At 36.7% G+C, this 24,665-nt stretch overlaps 1 protein-coding gene across 1 annotated transcript; it reads left to right on the forward strand.

Annotated features, from left to right (window-relative positions):
- Window positions 1-15,788: 15,788 nt before the first annotated feature.
- Window positions 15,789-24,662, forward strand: LOC121319671 (synaptonemal complex protein 3-like). Its single transcript, XM_041257333.1, has 8 exons — window positions 15,789-16,002; window positions 17,260-17,402; window positions 17,898-18,647; window positions 18,876-18,993; window positions 19,423-19,522; window positions 19,956-20,054; window positions 20,762-20,866; window positions 21,735-24,662. The coding sequence occupies exons 3-8, from the start codon at window positions 18,533-18,535 to the stop codon at window positions 21,786-21,788; spliced, it is 591 nt and encodes a 196-aa protein (XP_041113267.1). The 5' UTR covers window positions 15,789-16,002; window positions 17,260-17,402; window positions 17,898-18,532; the 3' UTR covers window positions 21,789-24,662.
- The last annotated feature ends 3 nt before the right edge of the window (window positions 24,663-24,665 follow it).

Consider the following 24,665-nt stretch of genomic DNA (forward strand, 5'->3'; position numbering starts at 1 on the left):
AGAGAGATTTATACTGTGTGAAAACCCAAACTGTTTTGACCCCCGATTGGATGATTGACTACGACTTTGGATTGTCCAATAAAAGCACAGATCCCGCCATGTTTAATCAAACAGTTTTGTGTTTACTTCAGAATATGTGAAACCTAAATGTTTGTCTAAATATTTATCCTGGAGCAGCTGTTTGAAGTGTGTGTTTTTTTTGTATTTAGGTTTTAATAAAATAACGCCTTTATTGGCATGTTGAAGGCTGGATTATGGCAGTGTACTGTGGCTTGCCGTCTTGGGTGCTCACAGCCAGCAATTTCAAACTTGGTGAGAGGGTATAACCAGACACATTCTGTCAATGACAGGCCACAAACTGGGAGACCAAGAGTCACAACATCTGCCCAAAATCGACAGATCACTTTGCAGCATCTTCGTGATGTCAGTTGTTAATCAGCACAAGATGATATATTCTAGAATACATCATTAACTCAAGATAAGAACTGTCAAGGCAGATTGATGATCAGGTTTAATTGGGACCCCTGATGTATTCAATAGAGGGAAAATCCTATATAAGCCCAGAGCAAGACCTCATTCGATACCACTGAACTTCATCTTACAAGCTGATGTGGTCCACGCTCTGAGGGTCTCTGAAAAACTGATTGCTGTTTGGTTGTATTTAGCAGTTTCTGCCTTTTGAAGACAGTTCTTATTTTTCAATATATCCTACACTACACTTCCATATGTTAGAAGGTAAGCATATATTTTAAATTTATATCTCTTTTATATTGAATGCATTGCTGTAGGGTGTAGAAATTATGTTCTAATCTTGAGAGTGATATATTGTAGGATTTAGTGGTGGGCGCTTTAGATTTTGCATTAACCTGAAAGCTATACATGTTATTGTAGTTAAGTACTAATGCTGTTAAACCTGTAAAGCAGTGGTTCCCAAAGTGCGGCCCGCGAGGATGTTTGGTGTGGCTCCCCAAAGACCACCCTCAAATCCCCCCCCCCCCCCCCCCCCCCCCCCCCCCCCCCCCCCCCCTTATGACAATTTACTTTATTTTTACATTTTCTGAAATTTTTTGTAAAAAATGCACATGCAATTTGGGGGAAATTAATAATGTACTGCATTCAAAGTTCATAAAAATTCCCTAACATACATTTTTTACATGTGTTGAATCAAATTTGGCCTCTCAAGCCAATTTTATTAAGATGTTAGGGTCATTATATGTGCACTGTCCCTTTAAAATAAATAAATAAATAAATAAATAAATAACAGCGCCTACACTATAGTGCACAGTAGATTTGCCGAGCTGAAGGAAAAAAAAAAAAAACATGGAACTTCCTAAGAAAAGAAAAAGCGCTTCAACTTTTCTTACATTATTATTTTCTCGTCTCCTATCGCTTTCCACGGGGGAAGATGCTCAAAGACTGTAATATCAAGACGTGAAGGTACCATCCAAACAACGATAGATTACTTTATGCAGCTGCAGTAGCTAGCTAGCTTCTGTAATGTTAACTGAGCGACTGAAAGAAACATTACGGTTCAGGATACAGGCACGTTTTCTGTTGTAGATTTTAGAACAAAACTGTATTCAGCTTCAGTTACATCAGGAAATTGTTCTTTGTACAGTATTGTAGTTTTGGTCTTCAACTTGGATCCTTTGTTGGGGAAAGTACTACTTCAGTAACAATACCCGGCTACAGTTTAAAATTGTTACTGTTACATTACTTTTTTGTACAATGTTTCTGAATAAGACTACAGTTAGGCTACAGTAGCTAGTAGGATGTTAAGTAGCAATTGCAGAAAAAGCACCTCTGTGATAATAGACAATTTATGAATAATTAATACTGCACTTTAAATAGAAATGTGTGATTATTTTGTTGATTTCAGAAAGAAAAAATAAATAAAAACATCAAGTTAAAATACAGTAACGTCTGTGTTTTATTTCGGCACATTTACTATAGAAATAGCTCTAAATGTTGACATCATGGGGCAATTTACTTAATTTGTTTAATTCGAACTTTGCACATCTCAAAATATTTCTATAGTTCCCAGAGATTAGAATTAAGCGGAGTTCACTGTACATAGATTCAGGTCTTAGTGAAGTGGTTAGTTGTACAAGTCAAGATGCATTCTGCCTCACTGCTGAAGAAAAGAGTTTAATTTGAGGTATAGTTTGAAGAGTATCTATTTCGGTATTATCTTCTTTAATTGTTGTGATCAGGACAATGTAAGATGTGACAGCATGATATTGGTGCTCAAACCTAAGCCTGTTGTGGCACCAAGACACAGGAAAAAATACAAATACTTTTCAAAGCTGCTGGTGTTGCAGTGGTAGTAATATACATTCCTAATTTAAATTAAAAAATGTATAGGAAATAAAAAAATGATTTGGGACATATTTCCCCATCCCATGCAACGTCCGGAAATTGGCCCTCCATCGCCAAAACTTTGGGAACCACTGCTGTGAAGGTACTGGATTGCCCAAATTGTTTATGACTTGGGATTTATGGTGGTCTACGCAACCAACCAATCCACTTAAGTTAATAAACAAAATTAATTTAATAAACAAAAAGGGCACTATTACTGCTCTTATTCATTAAAACTTCAAATTAAATGTGCGATTCTTGATTATTAAAATGCATGAACAAAACCACTTACAGAAGTTTAAAACATCTCGGTCCCCCTTAAACATCTCCCCTGAGTTTAAGAGTGTGCTCAGAGCATTTGAGTACACCTGCTTGAAACCAGATTTTTCATGATTATCTATGCTTTTAACTGTATAAACTTGTCTATAAACACTTAATATTTCATTATATGATATGTCTACTTATATAAGCTGATAATCGTAAGTGAATTGCATTCAAAAATTAAATTTTTAAAATTAAAATGTAAATCTTGTCAATTTGAATGAAATGGTCACCCAAAGCAAAGGGATTTCAGTCTGAAGCCCAAGTCAGTTAAAAGTCTGAAATGTGTATAACACGGTGTTAGAACACTGGCCTAAGTATAAAAGTGTCGTTGTTAGATGTTCTCTGAGTTAACTGGCATGTTATCTAATTAACCTTTTGTCACCAATTATTGTTAACAGGCGAGGGTCCATGATTACTATAAATATAGGTAGCATAGGCACAAGTTTGTCATTCCTGAATGTAAGGGAGCAGAAAATGGCAAAATATGCTTAGTTAAACAAAGAAAAAAAGATTTAGATGTAAGATGTAATTACTTTAAGAAATGAAGGTCAATCTTTAAGACAAATTGCAAGAACTTTGCAAGTGTCTGTAACTGCTGTGGCCAAGACCATCAAACGATTTGAAGAAACTCATGAGGACCGAACAAGGTCAGGCAGGCCAAGGGTGACCTCAAAATCAGAGAACAAGTTAATTCAAGTCACAAGACTGCGAAACCGGCGATTAACTGCCCCTGAAATACAAGCTCAGCTAAATGCTACTAGAAGTACAGATGTTTCAATATAAACTCTTCAGAGGAGATTGCGTGAAGCTGGCCTAACTGGAAGAATTGCTGCAAAGAAACCATTGTCTTATGGACCGATGACTCAATTTAAAATATTTGGGTCCAACCGCCGAGTATTTGTAAGACGTAGAGAGGGTGAGCGCATGAGTTCTGCATGTGTGGTTCCCACTGTCAAGCATGGAGGAGGCAGTGTCATGGTCTTGGGTTGCTTTGCTGGTGACAGAGTTGGTGATCTTTACCAAGTCCATGGCAAGCTCAACTAGCATGGTTATCATAGCATACTTCAGAGGCATGCCACTCCATCAGGATTATGGCTAGTTGGGCAGTACTTCATTCTTCAGCAAGATAATAACCCAAAACACACCTCAAAGTTGTGCAAGAACTATCTGGCGAAGAAGGAAAGTGAAGGACAACTCAGTCTAATGACCTGACCTGCCCAGTCTCCAGACCTCAATCCCACAGAACTTGTATGGGACAAACTGGACAGAAGAGTCAAAGCAAAGCTACCCACAAGTGCCCTACATCTCTGGGAATTGCTGCAGAAGAGCTGGGAAGACATATTGGGTGATTTCCTGCTGAAACTTGTTAACCGAATGCCTTGTGTTTGTGAGGCTGTTATTAAAGCAAAGGGTGGCTATTTTGAGGAATCCAAGATTTAGAGACAATTTTCAATTTTCTTAAACATTGCTTTCATACTCCTTATGTATTGTTTTGTATATTGTAACATGTGTTTCATTTTCAAGTATTTCCAGAAACGTATACGACGTAAAACATTGTCAGTTATGAAAAAAAAACCTAGTTTCCAGCAAGTGTACTCAAACTTTTGACTTGACTTGTGTGTGTGTGTGTGTGTATATATATATATATATATGTTTCACAGCCTGGGATTTTGATGCATTAGATTCTGAATTTTTATTTGTGAGTCACACTTCCTTCTTCACAGAGTGCCCCCCCCCTCCCCCAAGAAAAAAAAAAAAAGTAAACAAAAAAATAATGAAAATTAAAAAACTGAAATGTCATCATTTTTTTTTCATCCCCCTGGGTCAATACTTGGTTGAACCACCTCTGGCAGCTATTACAGCCAGTAGTCTCTATTAACTTTGCACACCGTGATGGAGCAATATTTGCCCATACCTTGCAAAATTGCTCAAGCTGTGTCAAGTTAGTTGGGGAACGGTAATGGACAGCAATTTTGAGGTCTTGCCACAGATTTCCGATGGGATTAAGGTCAGGACTCTGACTAGGCCACTCAAGGACATCTATTTTTGTCCACTCCAGTGTTGCTCTGGAAGTGTGCTTTGGATCATTGTCCTGTTGAAAGACAAACTTCTTCCACAGTTTGAGCTTTTTGGCAGAGGAGCGCAGGTTCTTATCCAGGATTTCTCTATATTGTGCACCATTCATCCTTCCATCAATCCTGACAATATTGTCAGTCCTTGCTGCTGAAAAGCATCCCCATAACATGAAGCTACCACCGCCATACTTTATGGTGGGGATGGCGTTACCTGGCTGGTGTGCAGTGTTTGATTTGCGCCACACATACCGCTTAGCATTCATGCCAAAAAGTTCCACTTTAGTCTCATCAGAGCACAAGACGTTCTGCCACATAACTGCAGTATCTTCTAGGTGATGTTTTGTGAACTCTTTGCGGGCAAGGATATGTTTTTTTTTTTCCAGTCAGGGCTTCTTCCTTGCCACTCTCCCATAAAGGGCTTTTTTGTGGAATGCCTTGGAGATTGCTGATACATGAACATCATCGTCCAACGCAGCAACTGACTTCTGTAACTCATTCAGAGTCACAGTTGGCCTCACAGTAGCTTCCCTAAGAAGTGCCCTTCTTGTCAGCAAATTAAATTTAGAGGGGCGGCCTGATCTAGGCAGTGTGGTGGTAGTTTCGTATTTTTCCCACTTCTGTATGATGGACTGCACTAAGCTCCAAGGGATGTTCAATGCCTTTTAATTGGTTTTGTACCCTTCCCCAGATTTGTGCTACTCTCTAATCACATCCCTGACTTGCTTAGAATGCTCTTTCGTCTTCATTTTTCTTTTGAAAGTCTTTATCATACTGTGGGACCATACAGAGAGAGAGCGGTATTTATCCTCAAAGATTAATTTTAAGCAGGTGATCCACAAATTTCTTACACAGGTGGAGTCCATCAACAAATTGGTGACTTGTTGAGGTAATACATTGTACCTGAGCAAATTTAGGCTTGCAATTACAAAGGGTATGAATACTTTTTTAATCTAATCATTTCCATTTTTCATTTTTAGTAAACTGTTGAAAGCTAATTTAATCTATTTCAAATTCTGAATCCGATATAAGAGTACTTGCAATTCTGAAAACTAGCTTAAAGCCAGATAATCCCAGTTGATCAAAAAGGTTTTTCTTCATTGTACTCTTGTTCACTTTATTGCTGTTGGACCGCAGAGCCCATTGAGATCCACCAAAATGGCTCTCAACACTTGGTGTATTGGTAACCACTGGTCTACATCAAGGACTAGAGTACTGTTTATAAAGACATTAATAACCCACTGTGTCAAAATGTCTGCCTACCTTGAACTAAAGAGAAATGAACACTTGGTTTTAATTAACTTAAACCTCCGGAAATTCTGGACAGTTTTATTTTTAAGGAACTGGAAAGTGGGGATTGATTGTAGAAGCAGTTTGTAAAGTTCTTTTATCAACTCTTTAAATTGCTTGCTTTTTAAATAACTGGAAAATCACTTGTTTTAAACAGTACCAGTCTGATTTAATCATTGCTTAATTTAGAATCAATCTATTTATACTTAGCATTTAGTGTTGGCCAAATGTGTGTGAGAATACATAAACAGATAAACCATGTTATTTGTGCTTATGACACGCCTGACTTTCAAATAATATGTTCTCTTGAAGTTTGAGTAGTAATGGTTATTTATTTATTTATTTATTTTTTTACATACAACCAAAAAAATGTAAAGGTTTACAGATTTATCATTCACTTCAAACATTAAGCCAGATTTGAAGCCCTTACAACACAAACTGAAACCATAACAATGAAAATAGGGGAGTGTAGAAATCTTGGTAAACAGGCTGGCGCATCACACAGGGCAAGGCAATCCACGCACAGGCAGAGGGCGGGCATGAACCAGAGACCATGCGTACTAAAGCATAGTGCCAGTACCGCTGTACAAAGGAGCCGGCTCCTTCTGCAAGGAACATATATCGGACTCATGTGATTGATTGCAGATAATCGCTTAATTACTTTTACCATAGGGAAGCATTTTAATTAATAACATTCCTGTTTGAAATGTATAGCTCCTATAAGATGGTTTGAATTTGGGCAGTGTGCCAGCTGGACATTGGACCACCACCATCCTACATGACTTTTTCTAGTTTATTCATTGGTCTAACACTGCAGAAGCTCATGGAGCTCACATAGTGGCCCTTAGCCAGGTTGTTACTCAACAGATGTCAGCTGTTAATAGCCCTTTTATCTGCACTGAGGTGTTGATAGCAAGGACCATTTATTATTCTCCTATAACAAAGATCTGAACTCTGTACAGCCCACTAAACCAAAATGTGTATAGTCTTCATGACAGATCAATGTATTACTTCATAGAACATCTGCAGCTTCTATCAATAGAAATTATATGATAAGGGAAAGACTGCCCAAGATAAATATCCCCAAGAAGGAATCAATTAAAATAGCAGAGAGATAAACATAGAATAACAAAGAAATATTTAATATTTAAAATCTATAGAAGATATTTCATGACCCAATTGAAAATATCAGATTTATTTTACGAGTTTAGCTGACGAGTACAAATAAATCAGACGGTATTTGCAGTTGGGTCATTGTATGTTTATACAGTTACTTTTCTAATTTTTCTGCCATTATTTTTTCAGTTTAAACCAATTTAATTGTTTTTTTGTTCCCCGGAGGTAAGGATTATTGGAATAAATTTTTTTAAGCTCAGTTGAACTGCAGCGGTTGAGGAGACAACATGTTCAGTACAAAATGAACACAAATTGTTAGACATATATTTCTTGTTGCAAGTTGTTCTGCCTGTGATCATTACGTGTACTGTCTGCTTTCCGAGCTGTACTATTTGCCAGTTCCTGTTCCTCATTCATTGGTTTGATGTATTTCTCAAATTTACTTGGTAACTCCCTGTGACAGAGATCAAATGACGCTTGGTGTTAGAGCTCCCTCCTGACCAATGAGGATGCTATATAAAGGGACCGGAGTACCCTGAACTTAAAGGCATGACAATTTATTCCCTTGGGTAGGTGGAAGTCAGCTGGCTAGAAAAGGGGTGGAGTTACGATACCCAAACTCAATGATCCAGGACGGGAAACGGTGTGGCATCTGCAGATTGGAGAAGCGATTGCGCTCATTAACCAAGGGGTCATGAGGGAGGGTATAAATAGGGGTTGTAGCGAATTAAGAATTAGTGGTTAAGAATGACCTAAAAGGAGACCCAGTATTTAAGAAAGCAAGTGTTGTGTTTGTTAGTTGTCTTGTAAAACTGTCTATTTGTTTCTATAAAGATTAGCAACACGATCTGGAGCTGCAGCTGCAGGCCAGCATCAAACCCGGACACCAGCACTTCCCTTTTCACCACGAGCACTTAATTCACTCACCGTAGGAACTGTGCTTGTGTTTTGTGTGGGTGAAAGAAAGACTGAACTTTTGGTTTCGGGTCAAACCCTAGGGATTTCCAAAATGAAGCGATACACACCGATGTATCACTTCCATCATTTATTATTTACAAGTGTTTGCCATAAGACCGTGGACATCTATCAATAAACACCTTTGCACCTGAAATTCATTCTGTCTGTTTTGTATCTGTTTTTCACTGCACTGACCTGCATCTTTTTTTTTTTTTTAAATCTGTTATAAGTCCCATGGGAAAGCTCTTTCTAAACAGAGGTTATCAAGATGGATCACATATACTTCATGGGCTTCATTCCAGGGCACACCTGTCAGAGAAATTTGCGATGGAGCAGTGGGGGCTTTGCCCCACATTTTTACACAGTTCTATTGGCTGAATGTTGTGGATCCACAAAACCCTGGTTTTGGAACAACAGTGTTAAGGGCGGCCTCAAGCTCGACACATCATAAAATTAGAGCAGAGTTCCTCTCAATTTTTTAGCCCTGTTACTTGTACTGTGTTCCTCATGGTAATGTGCAAGGTGGCCTTCGTCGAGCCTTGTAGCTTTCAATTGGTCTGCAATATTCCTTGCAATAGCTTTGGCATGTCTACCCATGAGGCAATGGCTACATTTCGTACTTGAAAGGGAATGTTAGGTTATCATAACCTTGTTTCCCTGAAATAGAAATGTAACCATTAACCTTCAAGGTTGCTGCATCTTTTGCAGCAGTCTTGAGGGAAACATGATGATGTTTTAAGTGACAGCAGTGTCTTTTATGCCCTTGGGGGCGGGCACGACTGCGTCACCGGCACTACATGCAGTTTTGGAATATCGGTTAAGGTTAGGCGGTATCAAATGGTTAATACACACGAGGTAATGGTTACACTTCTATTTCAGGGAACCAGGGATATGATAATAACCTAATGTTTTTAGCTACTTTCATTTTTTTCTGTCACAATATAATAGTAACTCGACAGTACTTGCACCCTTAAATTGTACCTTCTTTCCTTTGCGTTCTTCCACAACAAAATCCTAATGGTCATGGGCATATTCTTCTGGGATTTTTACGTGTTAAGGCATTTTTTTTTTTTTACATTTCGCCACAATTTGTAAATTGAGCATGTAATTGAACTGTAATACAGCTCTAAATCTCACGAGCAAGAACAGCCCTCCATTTCTTGCAATCTTGTTTTAAATGTTTCAAGCATATTACAATCCTCCAATAGAAATGCAGGAATTCGCTGTCACTCAGTAGTTGGCATGGGTTTAAAGTATTCAGAACTAATCAATGTGAGATACAAGTCAGGAAGGAGGGAGACTGCCCAAATAGACTGGAATAATATATATATATATATATATATATATATATATATATATATATATATATATATACATATATAATAAAATCAAAGTGTTATTTTAAGTTTTTACAAGGAAAGGGGTCAAGGGGAATCCACCCACTAATCATATAAGTAATCAAACTGTTCCTTTAAATAGGCCTCTTTGTCATTTCTTTGTTTGGTCCTCAGGGACATCCACCCACTCATCATATAAGTATCAACTGTTTTCCTTTATAGGCCTCTTTGTATTTCTTTGTTTGGTCCGGCCTCCACCTTGCAGCGAGCCTTGTCTAGGGTGAAGGTGGCCTAGAGTGCCACATATCCTGCTCGCTGACATTAGTTATTATTCAATTAATTTACACTACATCATAGTTCGGCCAGCGTATAGGGGTGGCTGTCGAGCGCCAATGGACAAGGCCATGGGCCAAATTATATTATGTTTCATTATGGGCCTGGTCATTTGTCAAATGCAATAAAAAATTCTTACATTTCAAATCCTTTCTGAAAGTGTTTTTTTCCGGTATTTATTGGCTGTACATAGATTTCTTTTTTTTTTTTGTAGACGAGGTGTTTTATCATTTTTTAAAATCGGGAAAATCAGAAGCCCTAATTATAACCCAGTAATTTCATTAGGTACTTACACTATAGGCTTTTACCTCCGGTTACTTTGGATGTATTTGGCACCACTGAACCCTTTAATGGCAGTAATGTCTAACACACTCGTTTTATATTGTAAGTGTGTCTTTGCTGAAGGTTCTCCGTGTAGATTTTGTATATACTTAAGTACTTTTTTTTGTGTGTATTTTGTTTTGTTTTTCCAGGAGAGTGTTTCAAGATAACAAAGTTCTTGACTTACTGTGTCCTTGCGACCCTGGTTGCCTTCACAACTTTCTCCTGTTTTGCTCAATAGGTAAGCAGTTTTACCAACTGACATAAGCATGCCTGCCGAAAAAATGTTTAGCCTTGCTTGAGGGGCTTGGTCATCCTCTTCAGTTGGGCTGCTGGATGCAATTGATCTAATTTAGCACATGCATGAGACCCGACTTTTAAATCACATTTTCGTGCGCTATTGCGGCAGTTTGCTAAAGCTGTCTTTGTTGCCCTAAACGATAGTGGCTTTGCACGTATTTGCTAAATTTGCTTAGTCTGATTAAGTGTGCACAAAATAGATTATCTTCAAAAGAGGCTTGAGAAATGTTAATGACTATCTTCAACGGCATGATGCTGTAACATAAGTATGTCAGGTTATAAAAGAAGCACATTTGATGGGAGCCTGTGCTTCACATCTTTTTTTACTTGAGAAAAGATAAAACGTCTGGTAGATAAATACTTGGTGATTTGAAATTTTAAAAAAAAGAAGTTGTTGTTTTTTTATGGCAGTGAAATCCATGGAGGTTCGAGACAGCTGCACAGCAGGTTGGCAGCATTTCGTACTGAAGCAAATACTATTTTGGTTCTTGCGAAATCTGACTTCCTCAAAACACAGCTTCTGATGGTTTAAATATTAATCCAAATGCAAGCAAACAGAGAACTATTCCTTTTCCCCCTATTAACAGTAACATAATTCTGTCTCTTTATCCCCAGCTGTTTCTACTAAAATACAAACACCTCCAAAGACACAGTAAGGAAATCAACCCTGAATGGGTTTAGAAGGAGTTTTTCATCTACCTCTGTTCCTGAGGAAATGGCTTACCAGACCAGAGGGCAGATTTACAAATGTGCAACTTCCAAAAAGAAAAATACCTAGCACTGCAAGATGTTCCTTTGATTGGCAGTGATCAACTGTTTGGAGTAGGCAGTTTTGGATTGCTGACATTTTATCCTTCAATAAAAGTGGGCGATTTGACAAAGGGCAGCTGCCTTGAATGTAGAGCCCTGCCCACAGGGTGTAATACTAGAAACCCTGAGCTCCCAAGAGACACGGAGCAAGACCTGTTGCTGTCCAAACTATTCCCAGTCATTTATCTAAAGCCTGCAGGTTGCAGAGCCAACAATGCTTTAGAGCTGATGTATTAAAAATATATCTTGTAAATTGAACTGGGAGCAAAGGTTTACAGAATAGATTAAAATAAATAATCACGCTATTTGAAGCTGTTAACAACAGTGTAGTGCACTCCATAGTTTGAATCTGTAGAGTAGGGGGTAAGAGGGAAGGTAAGGGGATTGGTATTGCCTTTGCTTAAATAACTTCTTACACAAGAGCCTATTCTTTTTCTGAATCCAATGAAAATAGCTCCATAAATCCACATGGGCACTGATTAATTTTCCAGTTTTTTTTACATGTTCTTGCTGTAAAACATTGGTGGCACTCATACAGTACATGTTGTATTAACTTGTATTTTAAAAGTTAAGGACCAATGCAGTTGGCAGTTAGGAGGTGAGGACATCTTCAAAAAAAGATTATATTTTAAAAAGATTTTTTTTTTCCTTTTAAAAGAAAAACATATTTTTTAAATATTGCTTGAACTCTTCTGGATAAAATGTTTCTTGAAAGACATCACAGCACATCCTTACAGCAGACTGGGTTTAATGTACTGCAATACCATATCCCACCATCTGTTTTTTTGTTTTAATTTTAGGTTCCTGGAGAATCATTGTTTTTCTTTGCATGAATTCTTTTCTTACGAAATGCTGTCCATTTAATCTCACTCTGCCGGTTATTCATAAAGCCAGCTATGTGACTGCTCAATAGCACACAAAATAATAAGCCTGACAGTCAGGAATGCTAATGTTAAAATGCAAGAGTTTCTGTTCTTTCATTGTTCTTTTTTCACCATTGATCCAAACTGAGCCCTTACACATTTGACTTAATTTGTAGTCTATGTGGATGAATGGCTGAGTTTAAGATGTTTGAATGGTTAGGTGGAAATCTGATTCTGTTTTAAGGGTTGATAGCAGCTTTTAAGTTGTTGGAGTCAAGTATGATTTAAAAATTGCTGTACTAGAATTTTTTTTTTTTTATTATTTGATTTCATGGAGCATACAGTAATGAAAAATCTCAGCCACTTTCAAAGAGTTTTAAATGAAAAATAAATACAGGAAATAAAAGCTCTTTGGTGAAAACCCTGGTGTTCAAACAGTGACTTTCGAATCAGTATACTTTTGCTTGCGATGCACCTGCAGTGCCTACTTTGGGACCAGAACATGCTGAACCTGTGAACTTTTGAACTGAAAGAAGTAGCCGTCTCTAAAGGTATCACTCCAAGTAACTGCCTTTCGGCTGATTGTATTGCTAAACTGCATTCTTAGTATACAATCTACTGGGTGCCTATCCCTTCTTTTTAAAAGAAAGCAGCTGTTTTCTGCATCACATGAATTAACAGATAAGGTTATTTTCGGTTGATTACAAAAAGTATTACTTCCTTGTTAAACTTTTCATAGATATCATACTCAGCTGACCCTTTCTATAACTGTGGGTCCCAGCATGCATATCTTTTGTATCATTATTTGATAAATGTTTTCAGGCAAAAAACTTTGCCAGAAACCAATCAGAGCCTGTTTATATAAAATATATAATTTTTCCTGAAAATAACATTTGTCTGTATATTATTTATTAGGGATGGGATGAATACAGCAGTTCTGAATAATGTCTTTAAGGTCTCACTAAATTGACATTTCAACTGCAAGCTGGTTAAATCACAGTTAGGTTGTGCTGTGTGTATAATCTCCAAAGTGCTTTCAATTCAAAACAAATTGTCACCTTTTAATCTGTAAACAGGCGAGTTGTGCGTGGCCATTGCAGATTCACATTATAAACACATAAGCATAACAATAATGTGTAATGGCTTTCAGTTGAAATGTGTCCGTTCAGCGAGACCTTAAAAAAGAAAATTATTCATCCCATCCCTAATATAGTGCACCCATTTCAGCTATTTGATTGAAACAGATTCAGGGAGACCAGATAGGATTCGAAATTGACTCTTAATTACTGCCCAAAAGAAATGAATAACAGCGAATCCCTGTTCTGGCCTGGGCTCACGCCAAAATAATAAATCTCCTCACTCCCTACTCTTTCACTCTTCTGTCTTTCTCTCACTCACTCCTTCCTCTCCATTCTTCAGGCACTCAGACGCACTGTGGGTTCCTCGTTTCTGTTTCTCAGGGTAGGCCTTCTCCGTCAGCCTCACACTGTCCCTCACATTCACGTCAACCACTCGAGTCTATCTGCTTGCCCCCCCCTGCTGCGGGGGAGGGTCCGCACATGTAAAAATGCTTGCCGCAGTGGCTCCTGAGCGGCACATCCAGTGAAAGGCATTTGACATTTCGGAGGATGCGTGTGTCCAGCTTCGTCTCTCCCGAGTACGGGCGTGGCAGCTGTGAGACCCGGATTGAAATAAAAATAATAGGGCTTTCCAAACTAGGGAGAAAATTGCAGATTCCAAATTAAAAAAAAAAAAAACTTGCTGCATTATCTCCACAAAATAATTGTTTAGTCCAGTTCTAATATTCAAAAGATGCAAGTATTGTATAATCCTTTAACCTGAAAAGTATTTAATGAATTGAAGACAATACTGCCAACAAGTGACTTGCTCTGAAAAAATCTGGACATCAAAGGGCAGGACTGAAGCCTTACTTTCACCACTATGTGTCACGACCAGCAACAGCCGTCCTGTCTGGCTCACTTTTCAGCTGACCCTTTCTGTGGCTGTTGGCCTGCACGGTATTTGAGTAAAATGTAATGTGTAAAAAAGAATCTCCACAAAGTCTTTCCAGCTTTGTACCTCTTGAGTCATAGATTATTTAAAGCAAAACAAATGACAACTGGGTGGCAGACTTGCATCCTAAAGACTGTTGAGTACACCTTTTACATTGGAACGAGTGCAACAACAAAACAGGACCAGCTAGACTGGAAGCATGCAAGAAACCACCCACTAAATATCATTATCATCATCCTCCTCGACAAACCTACTGTGTCATCTGTGCATGTATGTTACCTCGGAAATGGTTGAAGGCTTTAGTTTTGCATTTTGGTGTTAATACTGCTTTTCACTTGTTTTAAAAGTGTAAAAATGTTATTTTTGTATATTTTGTTAAAGTAAACACTTTTGAATCTTGTTTGTTTGTTTTGCTGGGTCAATGTAACACATCAGAAATACAGTACTAAAAAGACAAACATTTAAATTAGACAAACATTACCTCAAGCAGTTTAAAGTAATGAATAAATCACAAAAGTTCAATTTCCTGAAGCCATTTGTTAGCGAGTAATATTGGTTGGTTCGAGGGATGAGATGCAGAGTTGCAAGGGGAGGGAAGAAGATAAGTGTCAATATTTACGAAGGCTAGTAGAATTTTTTTTTTTTTATAGGAGTATAGAAAGACAAGTTTGAGTTACTGTTTAGTTAACTCTGCTTGAGAATTAACCTCCACGACAACCCAATAGAAACACCACATAAAGCACTAGTCAGGCAACTTTACCTAAATTTAACATTAGGTAGTCCAAGATTAGTGCTAACTGGAGTCTGTAAAAGCAGCCATTATATTTTATAAAAGACAGTTAACCCAAGGAATATACTGTATGGTAAACAGAATAGGCCAGTCCAACTTCATAATTGTCCACGAGGGGGAGACACATTACATTGGGCATGTTGAGGATGAAACAGGCATACAGGTTAAGTTATGAATCAATACATCTCTGGAATGAGCTTGCCACACAATTCCCATCGACAAAAGTCAGGCCCATTTTTCATTTTCAAGATGAATGGAATGAGAAACAAAGTAAGAAAAAAAGTTGAGTCCAGTGTTCTGTGCAATGCTAAGCACTTTAAGATGCATTGGAAATAAACGTACTTCCAATAAAACCCCAAATTCATGATGCAATTTTTTAAAAGTGTTTATGCCTGCATTTGTTGAGTTGGCTTGTTTTGTACGGAGCAAATAGTGCTGAAATAGGTTGTAGGGGTTTTACTATAAACTGAGGCTGTCGAATATTATCATCACATCTGCCAAAATTGAGCTTTGCTCTGCAATGGTACCAGTTTAAAATAATTTCTAGAGCGAGAGAGACATTACTGCTGCCATGGAATAACAGGCAATGTGTCTGTTATTGTGTTCAATTAATTTAATACAATTATTTAAAAAAGAAACACATCCAAATAAGACTGTGGTGAGACTTTCCGTCAGTGTAAAACAATCGACCGTCATTTTATTACGTGAAAAAAAAAAAAAAAAAAAAAAAAACTTATTTGTACTTTTATCAAAATATAATATGCTTAAATGTATATTTTAATATTATAAATGCAGTAGGATTTTTATACCGTAATCCAACATTTCCATCGACAAAAAAAGAAACCTAGACTAGTGACGCAATACAATTTTAGTACATTTCCGCGGCAAAGTCAACGTCTACATCAGTTGTACCGCCGAAGGATAGCGACTTCAGAAGTTGTCCTGTCCTGAGAATTACACCGTCAAATTAAATACTCTTCGCTATTTTTTTTTTGGTCGTTAATTTTCGTAATCAAATACTAATTTAAAATAATAATAATTTACTTGATAAACGAATCCAGTTTCTAAACCACGGTCATCATAATATACCTAAGTCAAAGAGGTTAGTTTGAGGAAAGGTAAGTGCGACAACTATGGGGTTTTATTTTTGTAGCCGCTACGCTACTGGAGGGATTTCACCTCCAGATATAAATTTAGATTCGGTTATTTTTTATATTCGGGAGAGCAGCACCAGTGTACAACCACAGAGACATACATATATTTAGAATTGTATTCCAGATGCCAGTAAAACAAATAAAAATAATAAAATAACTAAAAACTATGCCCTAAAGTAGACATAAAGACAACTAACTACAACCTATTAATTATTATAAGTCCCGGCAAGCTCCTCTGCTGAGCTAAGCTCGTCTTCATTCTTTGTTTCGGTAGGCCGCTTCCCGTCTCAGCAGAGACAGGGATGACGCGCGTTGCATTAAAATTACTAGAGTAGAAACAACAACAGTACAAGGCAGTGTTGTGGCCTCCAAGAGTTTAAAAATACACGCACACAACATTTTAAAATCATGTCTTTAACTGATAAAAATGATTAAAAAGGGACACTTAACTTCTGCGAGGGAGTCGTAAATACGATTCCCTGTGACAGCTTCCTAGAGCCCTGCTGCAGCACACGGGTCCCCTGGTCCCCGACGCCTCGTCTGTCTGTCTGTCTGTGGTGCCCGCCTGTCCAGTTAGGAATCTGGACAAAAGGTGCTAAATTAACTATACTTGTCACACCTGTGACAAGCATGCTCATTGACATTTGTAAATACAAATATCACGTGTTAAATACGGTCAGCTTTGTACTTAAGTATCCTACACAATTATATCCTGTTAAAAACGATTTAAGAAAACTTACATGTGACATTGAACTAATTGTTAATTCTGTAATAATAAATTGGGTATACTGAAACAATTTGTTATCGATTTTGGATTCTGCAGAATATTTTGCAAAGTTTACTTTGTTATTTAAATATGGTCATGTAGGCTACTGTTCGGTTTCACAAACTACTGTGTATTGATGATTTTGTTGGCTAAATACCACCTTCATTACCACCTTCATTACATTTTCAAACCAAAAGCGGAATTTTAGTTGTTTTTTTTTTGTTTGTTTTGTGGAAGAATGCTACAGTACATTAGCATTATTGGAATGTAACTACCGTATACTTGTTAGATTTAGTATTGAACAATGCAGTTATTTTGTATTCTGTTTTATTTAAAAATATTGGATTTGTATTGTGCATTTTGAAAATCGTCACAGATTTTTCATATTTTTGTTGAAATACGTTTATAATTTCTGAATTATGTGGTTTTTTTTTTGCTTTTCTCGCTGTGTATAGAATTTTAAAAGCAATGCACCCCACTGGAAGGAAGCAGACAAGCAAGACGAGCAAGGGTGCCCCACAAGAACTGAACGACGTTCATGTGTACCGGTTTAATGAAAATAAGACTACGGGTCTTAGCGGATTTGAGGTTTGGGATGGTATAGTGTCACATCTTATTACTGTAGCTTGACTGTTGAAAGTTTTAGTAAAACTGGGAAACCTTAATCCTTTCACGGACCCTGCGAGCCATTCCAATGTGTGTGTGTGTGTGTGTGTGTGTGTGTGTGTAAATATTATGGATGCAGATTTAATTGACTGTAAGGGCCAACTTTGTGCATCCCTGAAAATGGATTGGAACACAATGGTCTGCCTTCTGAACTACATATGGACGAGCAAGTGCAGCAATCAGTAAAGGATAATGAATGTGAAACATTATACAGATTTGATATGAGCAGATTCTAACTACAGTAATCTACCAGAGGTATATAATAAAACAGTTGGCACGTAAATTTGGTCGTGTTTTTATAGTTTAACTTAATAGATAATTAGACTTTGAACTAAAGTTTAAAAATTGTAATTCTTGTGTTAGTAAATACGATTGTTACTGAGAATTTAACACCGATTTATTCATTTATTTATTTGCTTATTTTTAGAGGAAACGCCAGTAGTAGAGAAACACGGAAAGAAAAAAACAGTGATAATGCCAATTCATGATGTAGATGATGACGAGGAAATTAATACGGGGTAAATGATATTGGCAGTTTTAACAAGAACAGTGTGTTTTGTTGTGTTGTATTGTTGTTGGGAGAAACGCATAGAGCATTATTTGACATGCACTTAGTTTCTATGATGAAATGTAGAATATTTGTCATATTTTTCAGGGGTGATGTGCACAATATGCTTGAGAAGTTTGGAGGCAAGTATTTTATGCTGATGTAGTACTGTCCTTATATTTTTTTAAACTTTTGAATCGGGACGTTTTTGTTGAAGGCATTTAAAGAAACATACTGCAAGAGCAAAGTTTGCATCAGAACTGTCATCACGTGATCAAAAAGAACTAAAGGACAGTCTGGTATAGTACATGTAGTTGGGTTTAAAGAACTGACAGGTACTTTGTGTGCAGCTGAGTCACATTCCACTGCTGTTAGTCAGTTGTAATTCACATTTTTGATCAACTGTGAATTCATGTTTTTTTTTTTTTTTTTTTTTTTTTTATGGGCGGAGCGTGGGTTACAGAGGTTAACTACCTACAGTAATGCAATGCTGTTATTCATAATTTAAGCCATCAATGCCATTGCATCCTGCAGAGATTTACAGTTTCCAGTCCTGCTTACATGCTGTCAGTTCAAGATTTGAACTCGTGTATGATATGGAAGTAGCCTTCCCATGGAGGACAAAAATCTGTATGGCTAGTGATCATATATTCTATGCATGGGGCATATGTTAGTTCCATTGCATTTTTTCATGTTTAACTAATTTCCTGCTAACCAAATGGATTATGTCAGGAACTTTTGGCAGACCCAATACCATTTGTCCTCAACTCAAAACCATGTTTATACATGGTAACTTTCTAGAGATGAGCGGATTATTTATACTCTAAATTATTAATGGCTATTTTGATATTTTTACAGCTGACATTAGCAAGGCTATGCAAGCAAAGAAGAAACGTCTAGAGATGTACACCAAGACCTCTCTAAAAACCATCAATCAAAAGCTTGAGCAGATGTGGAAAACACAGCAAAACCAAAGGTATACACATTTTTTAATTTAAGGTCATTGCACTACACCTTAGTGCTCTCGTTTTCTTGAGAGACTTTCGATGAGCCTTTTTCCACTGTTCACTTTAGCTTCCTGCAAAACAGCTACAGTAAGGTGACAAATAAAATAAGTGTGAATGTTAAAAGAAACAGTGATTTTTATACTACACAAAATAACCCGCAGCAGGTCTTGTTGCAAAACAGATTAATTCTAAGTACAAGTGGGGATAAGTGAAGTCACTATGTTCGAGATATTGCAATATTTCCTTTCTTGTTTTTGTTTTCCTATACTCCTGGGGCTTCTAAATAACTGTTAATTTATTTAGAATAAATCAGTATTTGTCTTAATAATATAACTTGACTAGTGTGTTTTAATTGTAAAATCTGTTAAACGTATTTAGTTGTTATATTGTTATTTTAGACACAAACTTGCCGAAGACTACTCCCAGCAGTTCTTTTCAGATTTGCAACAATGGGAAGTTGATGTCCAAAAATCAGAGGAACAGGAAGAAAAGATGACTGTCAGTGTGCATTTTCTTATCTTATACTAAGTGTTTTGTAAACTGCAAGAATACTGTTTATATACAGTAAGCCAGGGAAGCTCTCTCAATTGGTGTGGTTTTTAATTAGGTATTCTTGTGTTTCACCAAATAAATGCATCTTTTCTCATTCCTAGCCTTTCTTAATCTCTTATTACTTTTTTTCACATAAGAATATAATAATGAAAAGGGATCTTTAGCTTCTAAAGTCATGGTTTGTCTCTGCTGGAACGTAAAACCTTTGTCTTGGATACCTGGAACAGGTAATGCGTGCCTGTGACACTGCATAAATCTAGAGACCAGCTATGCCAAGGGATTTGAAGGGCTGTTGTAACACGAGATGCAAGAAACCAGGAAAGAAGCTGATAAACATTACTGCTGTATGTATAGGTAACCTTTTTATCTTTTTATGTAGAATTTGTTTCGACAGCAGCAAAAAGTCTTTCAACAGGCCCGAATTGTTCAGAGCCAGAAGCTGAAAACCATTAAGCAGATGTACGAGCAGTTTCTAAAGGTACAGTATGATAGGGATGGGCTACTCTTGCCTTCCTGACCTAGCGGCAAATTCAGTCTAAATTTTACATGCGACCTTAACTAAGACAGGATACAAATTCACAATGCCACCCCATTGCTTGGTATTAAAACAAAAATCCAAGGAGCCCTATTTTAGAAGAAGGGATACATAGCAAAAAATCATACACAGTCAGTGGAGGCTACCCAGAGACCACTAGGGGACTTAGCCAATGGATGCTGCAAAGGGGTTACATATTATTTTTTTTTTTTTTTTTTTTTTTTTTAGGCAAAATCAATAATTTTTTTGTATAATTGTTTTTGAGAACAGTAATTTGACCTATTCACATTAATGGTTGTTTTTCATTTTGTAATCACAGCAACAGCAGGCAATGGTTTCTCTAGGGGGTGTGTCATTTTAATGTAGTATAAAAACACATTCATTCAAGTATTGCAGAACCCGCATTTGATAAAGCAGGTCCTTTTTTAAAGATCGTTTTGAAGTTGCTCTTACACATCAGGTTTCAATACCACAACATAAGATGGATATTATATCATACCAAACACAACCATAGAGTATACAAGCATAAATGGTTAAAAAAAAAAAAAAAAAAAAAAAAACCTTTTAAGAAAGGCATATATTTTAGTACTTTTTATTGCGTTTTCATTATTTAAAGAGACAGTAATCAAATACTTATTTTTTTTCTATAGAATATGGAAGATATGGAAAAGAATCAGGAAACTTTTCTAATGGGAGCACAGTCAGAACTTCGAAAGGAAATGGCTATGTTGCAAAAAAAAATCATGATGGACACAGTAAGCTGAATAGTTAACCCCTTTACAGCCAAGTGTTTTTATCATAGATGTTATCTCAGCCAAGTATTTTATGACCATTTTTACTACACTGCTTTTTAAAGTGCTGTAAAACATGTATTTCAGAACCTTGCCAGAACACACTACTACATATTCATCCTAACAAAACATAGAGTATACCTTAGGTACCCTGGGGTAAACTAAAGGGATTTCTTTTCACAATTTAACATTTCATTTAATTGTTTAACCCAGAGATACTCAGCATATCAAATTCACCACATGGTTAGATAGTAAACAACTTCAATGAAAATGTAAAAAAAAAACCATCTGACTCATTCATAGCGTCTCCTACTTACATTACATTTTATCCATATAATAAACTTTGTCACAATCCTACTAACACAATGAAAAAAAAAAAACGCTGTAGAATAGTTATTTTAACAGATTATATAAGATGTAATAAATGGAATGAATATATACAGTAAAATACAGAGATGACTGTACTTGGGATGTTAGTATATACATGCATATACTTCCAATCAATGCCACTATCGTCAAATTGAACAGCCTGTCCATCAGGCTGTACAAGTAAACAGAGACGAGTCTCAGGTTCCCAGAGTGCTTGGCTGTCTGTGTACAAAGTTTGGTGCAGTTTAATGATGGAGTGCTGTAGTTACACAGCTAAGAACACAGTCAATGGAGGCTACCCAAAGACCACTCCAAATCCAACATAGCCAATGGATGCTGCAAAGAGGTTACACATAAAAAAACATTTTAGGTAAAATCAATTATTTTTTTATATTGTTTTTGGGAACATGTAATTTGACCTATTAACACTAATGGTAGTTTGTTTTTCATTTTATAATCACAGCAACAGCAGGAAATGGCAACAGTTCGCAAATCTCTTCAGTCGATGTTATTCTGAGATGGTTTCAGCAATTTAACCTTCAAATGTTTATTGTATTTAAACTTTCTTTTATTGTTAATAAAATTTGACACTAGCATTAGTTGCCAATAGATTGTGTTTCATATTAAAAAAAGTATTAAAAATATATACATTTGTTTATTTAAAACTTAGCAATGTCAAGTTTAAACATGAAATATACCTTATATCAGTATATGTTTAAATGTACCTAGACCTTTATAACACATTTAAATGTTAGTATTACTATGTATTAAAAGTATTTTATTGTATAAGGTCTTTCGCAGTGTGAAATATTATTTTGCTAAGCAGACAATACAGTTTCAAAGTTTGACATTTTCTTGTAAAGAGTCTTCTTTCATGTGTTGGTCATCTGAAATAATCTCATCATGTGGGCGTCTGTTCATTCGTGGTGTTTTTATCCTCTCAAAATTCGAAGATTCGTGTGAAATGTGCACAGAGGATTCCTTCTGCAGAGGGCAAGTGTCCCATGGGGATTTACCCTCACCCAAGCATCACAGCTTTCTCCTTCAATGGATGCCTGGATCTCCTCCAACAGGCAATCAGCTACTTGATGAATAAATCCTGTAACGAACATGTCACTTACACCCCCCACCACAGCTGTAAATACAAAAAAGAGAGATCAGTAAAATCAAAATATAAATAACCCTGACTTGCTGTACATCCTAAGTTTGAACAAACAGACAGACAGAGGCCTCCTTCGCTGCACTCAATAACTTGTGCTAATGAAGGTCCTTGGCGAGTTTCAGTACAATTGGTCAAATTGTTATCTTGATCTAGGCAAAATAGTAAAAGGTGAAATGTATTTAACAAGCTAGATTTAGATGTATGTTTTCATGCGCTTTATTTTAGCTTTTGTTTTTTAGTTCAACAGTGAGGTAAGCAGTCCTAACACCCAAGCCAATAGCAAATAATGGTTGTCAGGGAATTTTCTTGAAGGTCTAAATGCCTTCTTTGCTTCTACTGATTACCCTTGTAGCTTGACCTCAAGCAACCTTGAAGTGGAAAATCCTTTATATTTTGCCTACCTAAATTCTATGTCATGTTAAAATTTTTACCTATCAAGACTAATGACAAGAGGGAAGGCAGTCCATACCATTGGTGCTTGTTGCTCAGCTCTAATCAGGGAAGCCTAGCACAATCCCCATTGGCTCATATTAAGCGTTTGCACTTTAGCTGGATCATTTTGTAAACCTGCAAACAGCATCAGGAGCTGTGGGGATGTGTCTGTCATAAGAATGATGACTTCACCATATACACTGATAAAATCAGATATGCATTGTGCCAACAAAAAAGATGGTGGTGGTTCTGTGCATGGACAATGGTAACACAGTAATAGGACACATGACATGTTTTGGATATTTCTTTACAAGCAATAATGACATTTCACAGCTATTTTTAAGAGTTGTTTTATGACATGGTAGTTTGCCAGTGTTTCCATGACAACTCAATCTTTTGCATTGGCTGGACCTGAACCCCAGTGAGCCACTGGGAAGAGCTAGAACAGTGTACCAGGCTTAGGCCTCCACCCCCTAAAAAAATCTAGCTTAAAATCCAGTACTTTATGAGGAATGGGAGCATAACTAGAAAAAAAAACCTTGACTTAAATACATCCATTATTTAAAGAAAAATCACCCAATAGTCAGTACATAATAGACAATGCCTCATCTATAATAAAAAAAGACAGCAGCATAGTGATGAGACACTACCCTGTTCTTAAATGCATACAGTACAGTGTGTACCAGATTTCCCTGAGTCACACCCGCTCCAGAAGGCATGCTTTGTAACAAAGAGCCACTGTGATCATTTCTATTACACAATTACCAGTTTCTGACCTTGAAATGTATTTTGTTATTGTTTTCTCTATTTTTTAAGAAATCTGTCAGTTTTACAATCCCTGTGTCATTTGATTGTGAACTGTAGCTGGCTTTTTTTTTTTTTTTTTTTTTTTTTGTGGGCACAGACAAGCATGCCAGTACAGATTTTACCACAAAGTATCTTTGTACTATCAAGTTATTCCGTACACTAGGACATTATGCTGCCTCATCAGTGCTTTGTTCTCTTGTGACACTTCTAATTTGACTTGCTTTCTGATAGGCTACAGTAAGAAATAAGATTATAATCACTATGGTAGCACCCACAAGTATTTTTCAAAATAAACAAACTAAACTATTTTCTAATAATTCCACAGGTTAGAGCAGCTGATACGAGTTAGGTCAGTACTTGTGCTACAACGCTGCAACTGGAGTTGTGTTTAGGCTTAAAAGAAGGTAACAACTTTCTTTTGAACTGAAAACTACTACCAGCAGGCTGTCTATGTGAACAAGGTACTTATGTCTAATACATTTTAAATATTTAAATCTAGTAGAAAGCTGTCTAAAAATCCATGCAGATGTACAGTCATTGTGGAAAAACACCTTCCTCCCAATCCCCTTTTCATTGGATTTCGTTTCAAGAGCGACTGCGCCATGAACCAAAAAGCTTATTTGCACATTTTTTTACATTTTAGAAACAAAGATAAAAATAAATAAACAAACAAAACTGGTGATGTTGATGTAACAGTATGTGTTCCTAGGTTGAATAGTTGGTAACATGACCTGTTTGTTTTTCCTGAACAAAAGCTTTGTAAATCTGAAAAACTTTTTTCTGTTGAATCTATAACAGCTTCTGTACAGTATGTGTACTGAGAAAAGTTACCATGCAGTTCTTTTATGTTTTGCAGTTAAAATAGATAACCATTTTTCTAGTATTCTGGATGTTTTTAGTTTTAGAATAGGGAATTATGAAAAAGAAAAGAATAAGGAATATGTTGCAGGAAAAAAATAACAATACTGGGTACAAAAGGGAAAATAGTTTTAA

The sequence above is a fragment of the Polyodon spathula genome, chromosome 8 (genome assembly GCF_017654505.1).
Source record: "Polyodon spathula isolate WHYD16114869_AA chromosome 8, ASM1765450v1, whole genome shotgun sequence".
In the NCBI taxonomy this organism is placed as follows: Eukaryota; Metazoa; Chordata; class Actinopteri; order Acipenseriformes; family Polyodontidae; genus Polyodon; species Polyodon spathula.

Coding starts and splice junctions, on each gene's coding strand:
- LOC121319671 (XM_041257333.1), top strand. CDS start 18,533: ATGCCATTGCATCCTGCAGAGATTTACAGTTTCCAGTCCTGCTTACAT. Junction 18,648..18,875: donor CCCATGGAGGACAAAAATCT/GTATGGCTAGTG, acceptor ATATTTTTACAG/CTGACATTAGCAAGGCTATG. Junction 20,867..21,734: donor AAAAAATCATGATGGACACA/GTAAGCTGAATA, acceptor TTATAATCACAG/CAACAGCAGGAAATGGCAAC.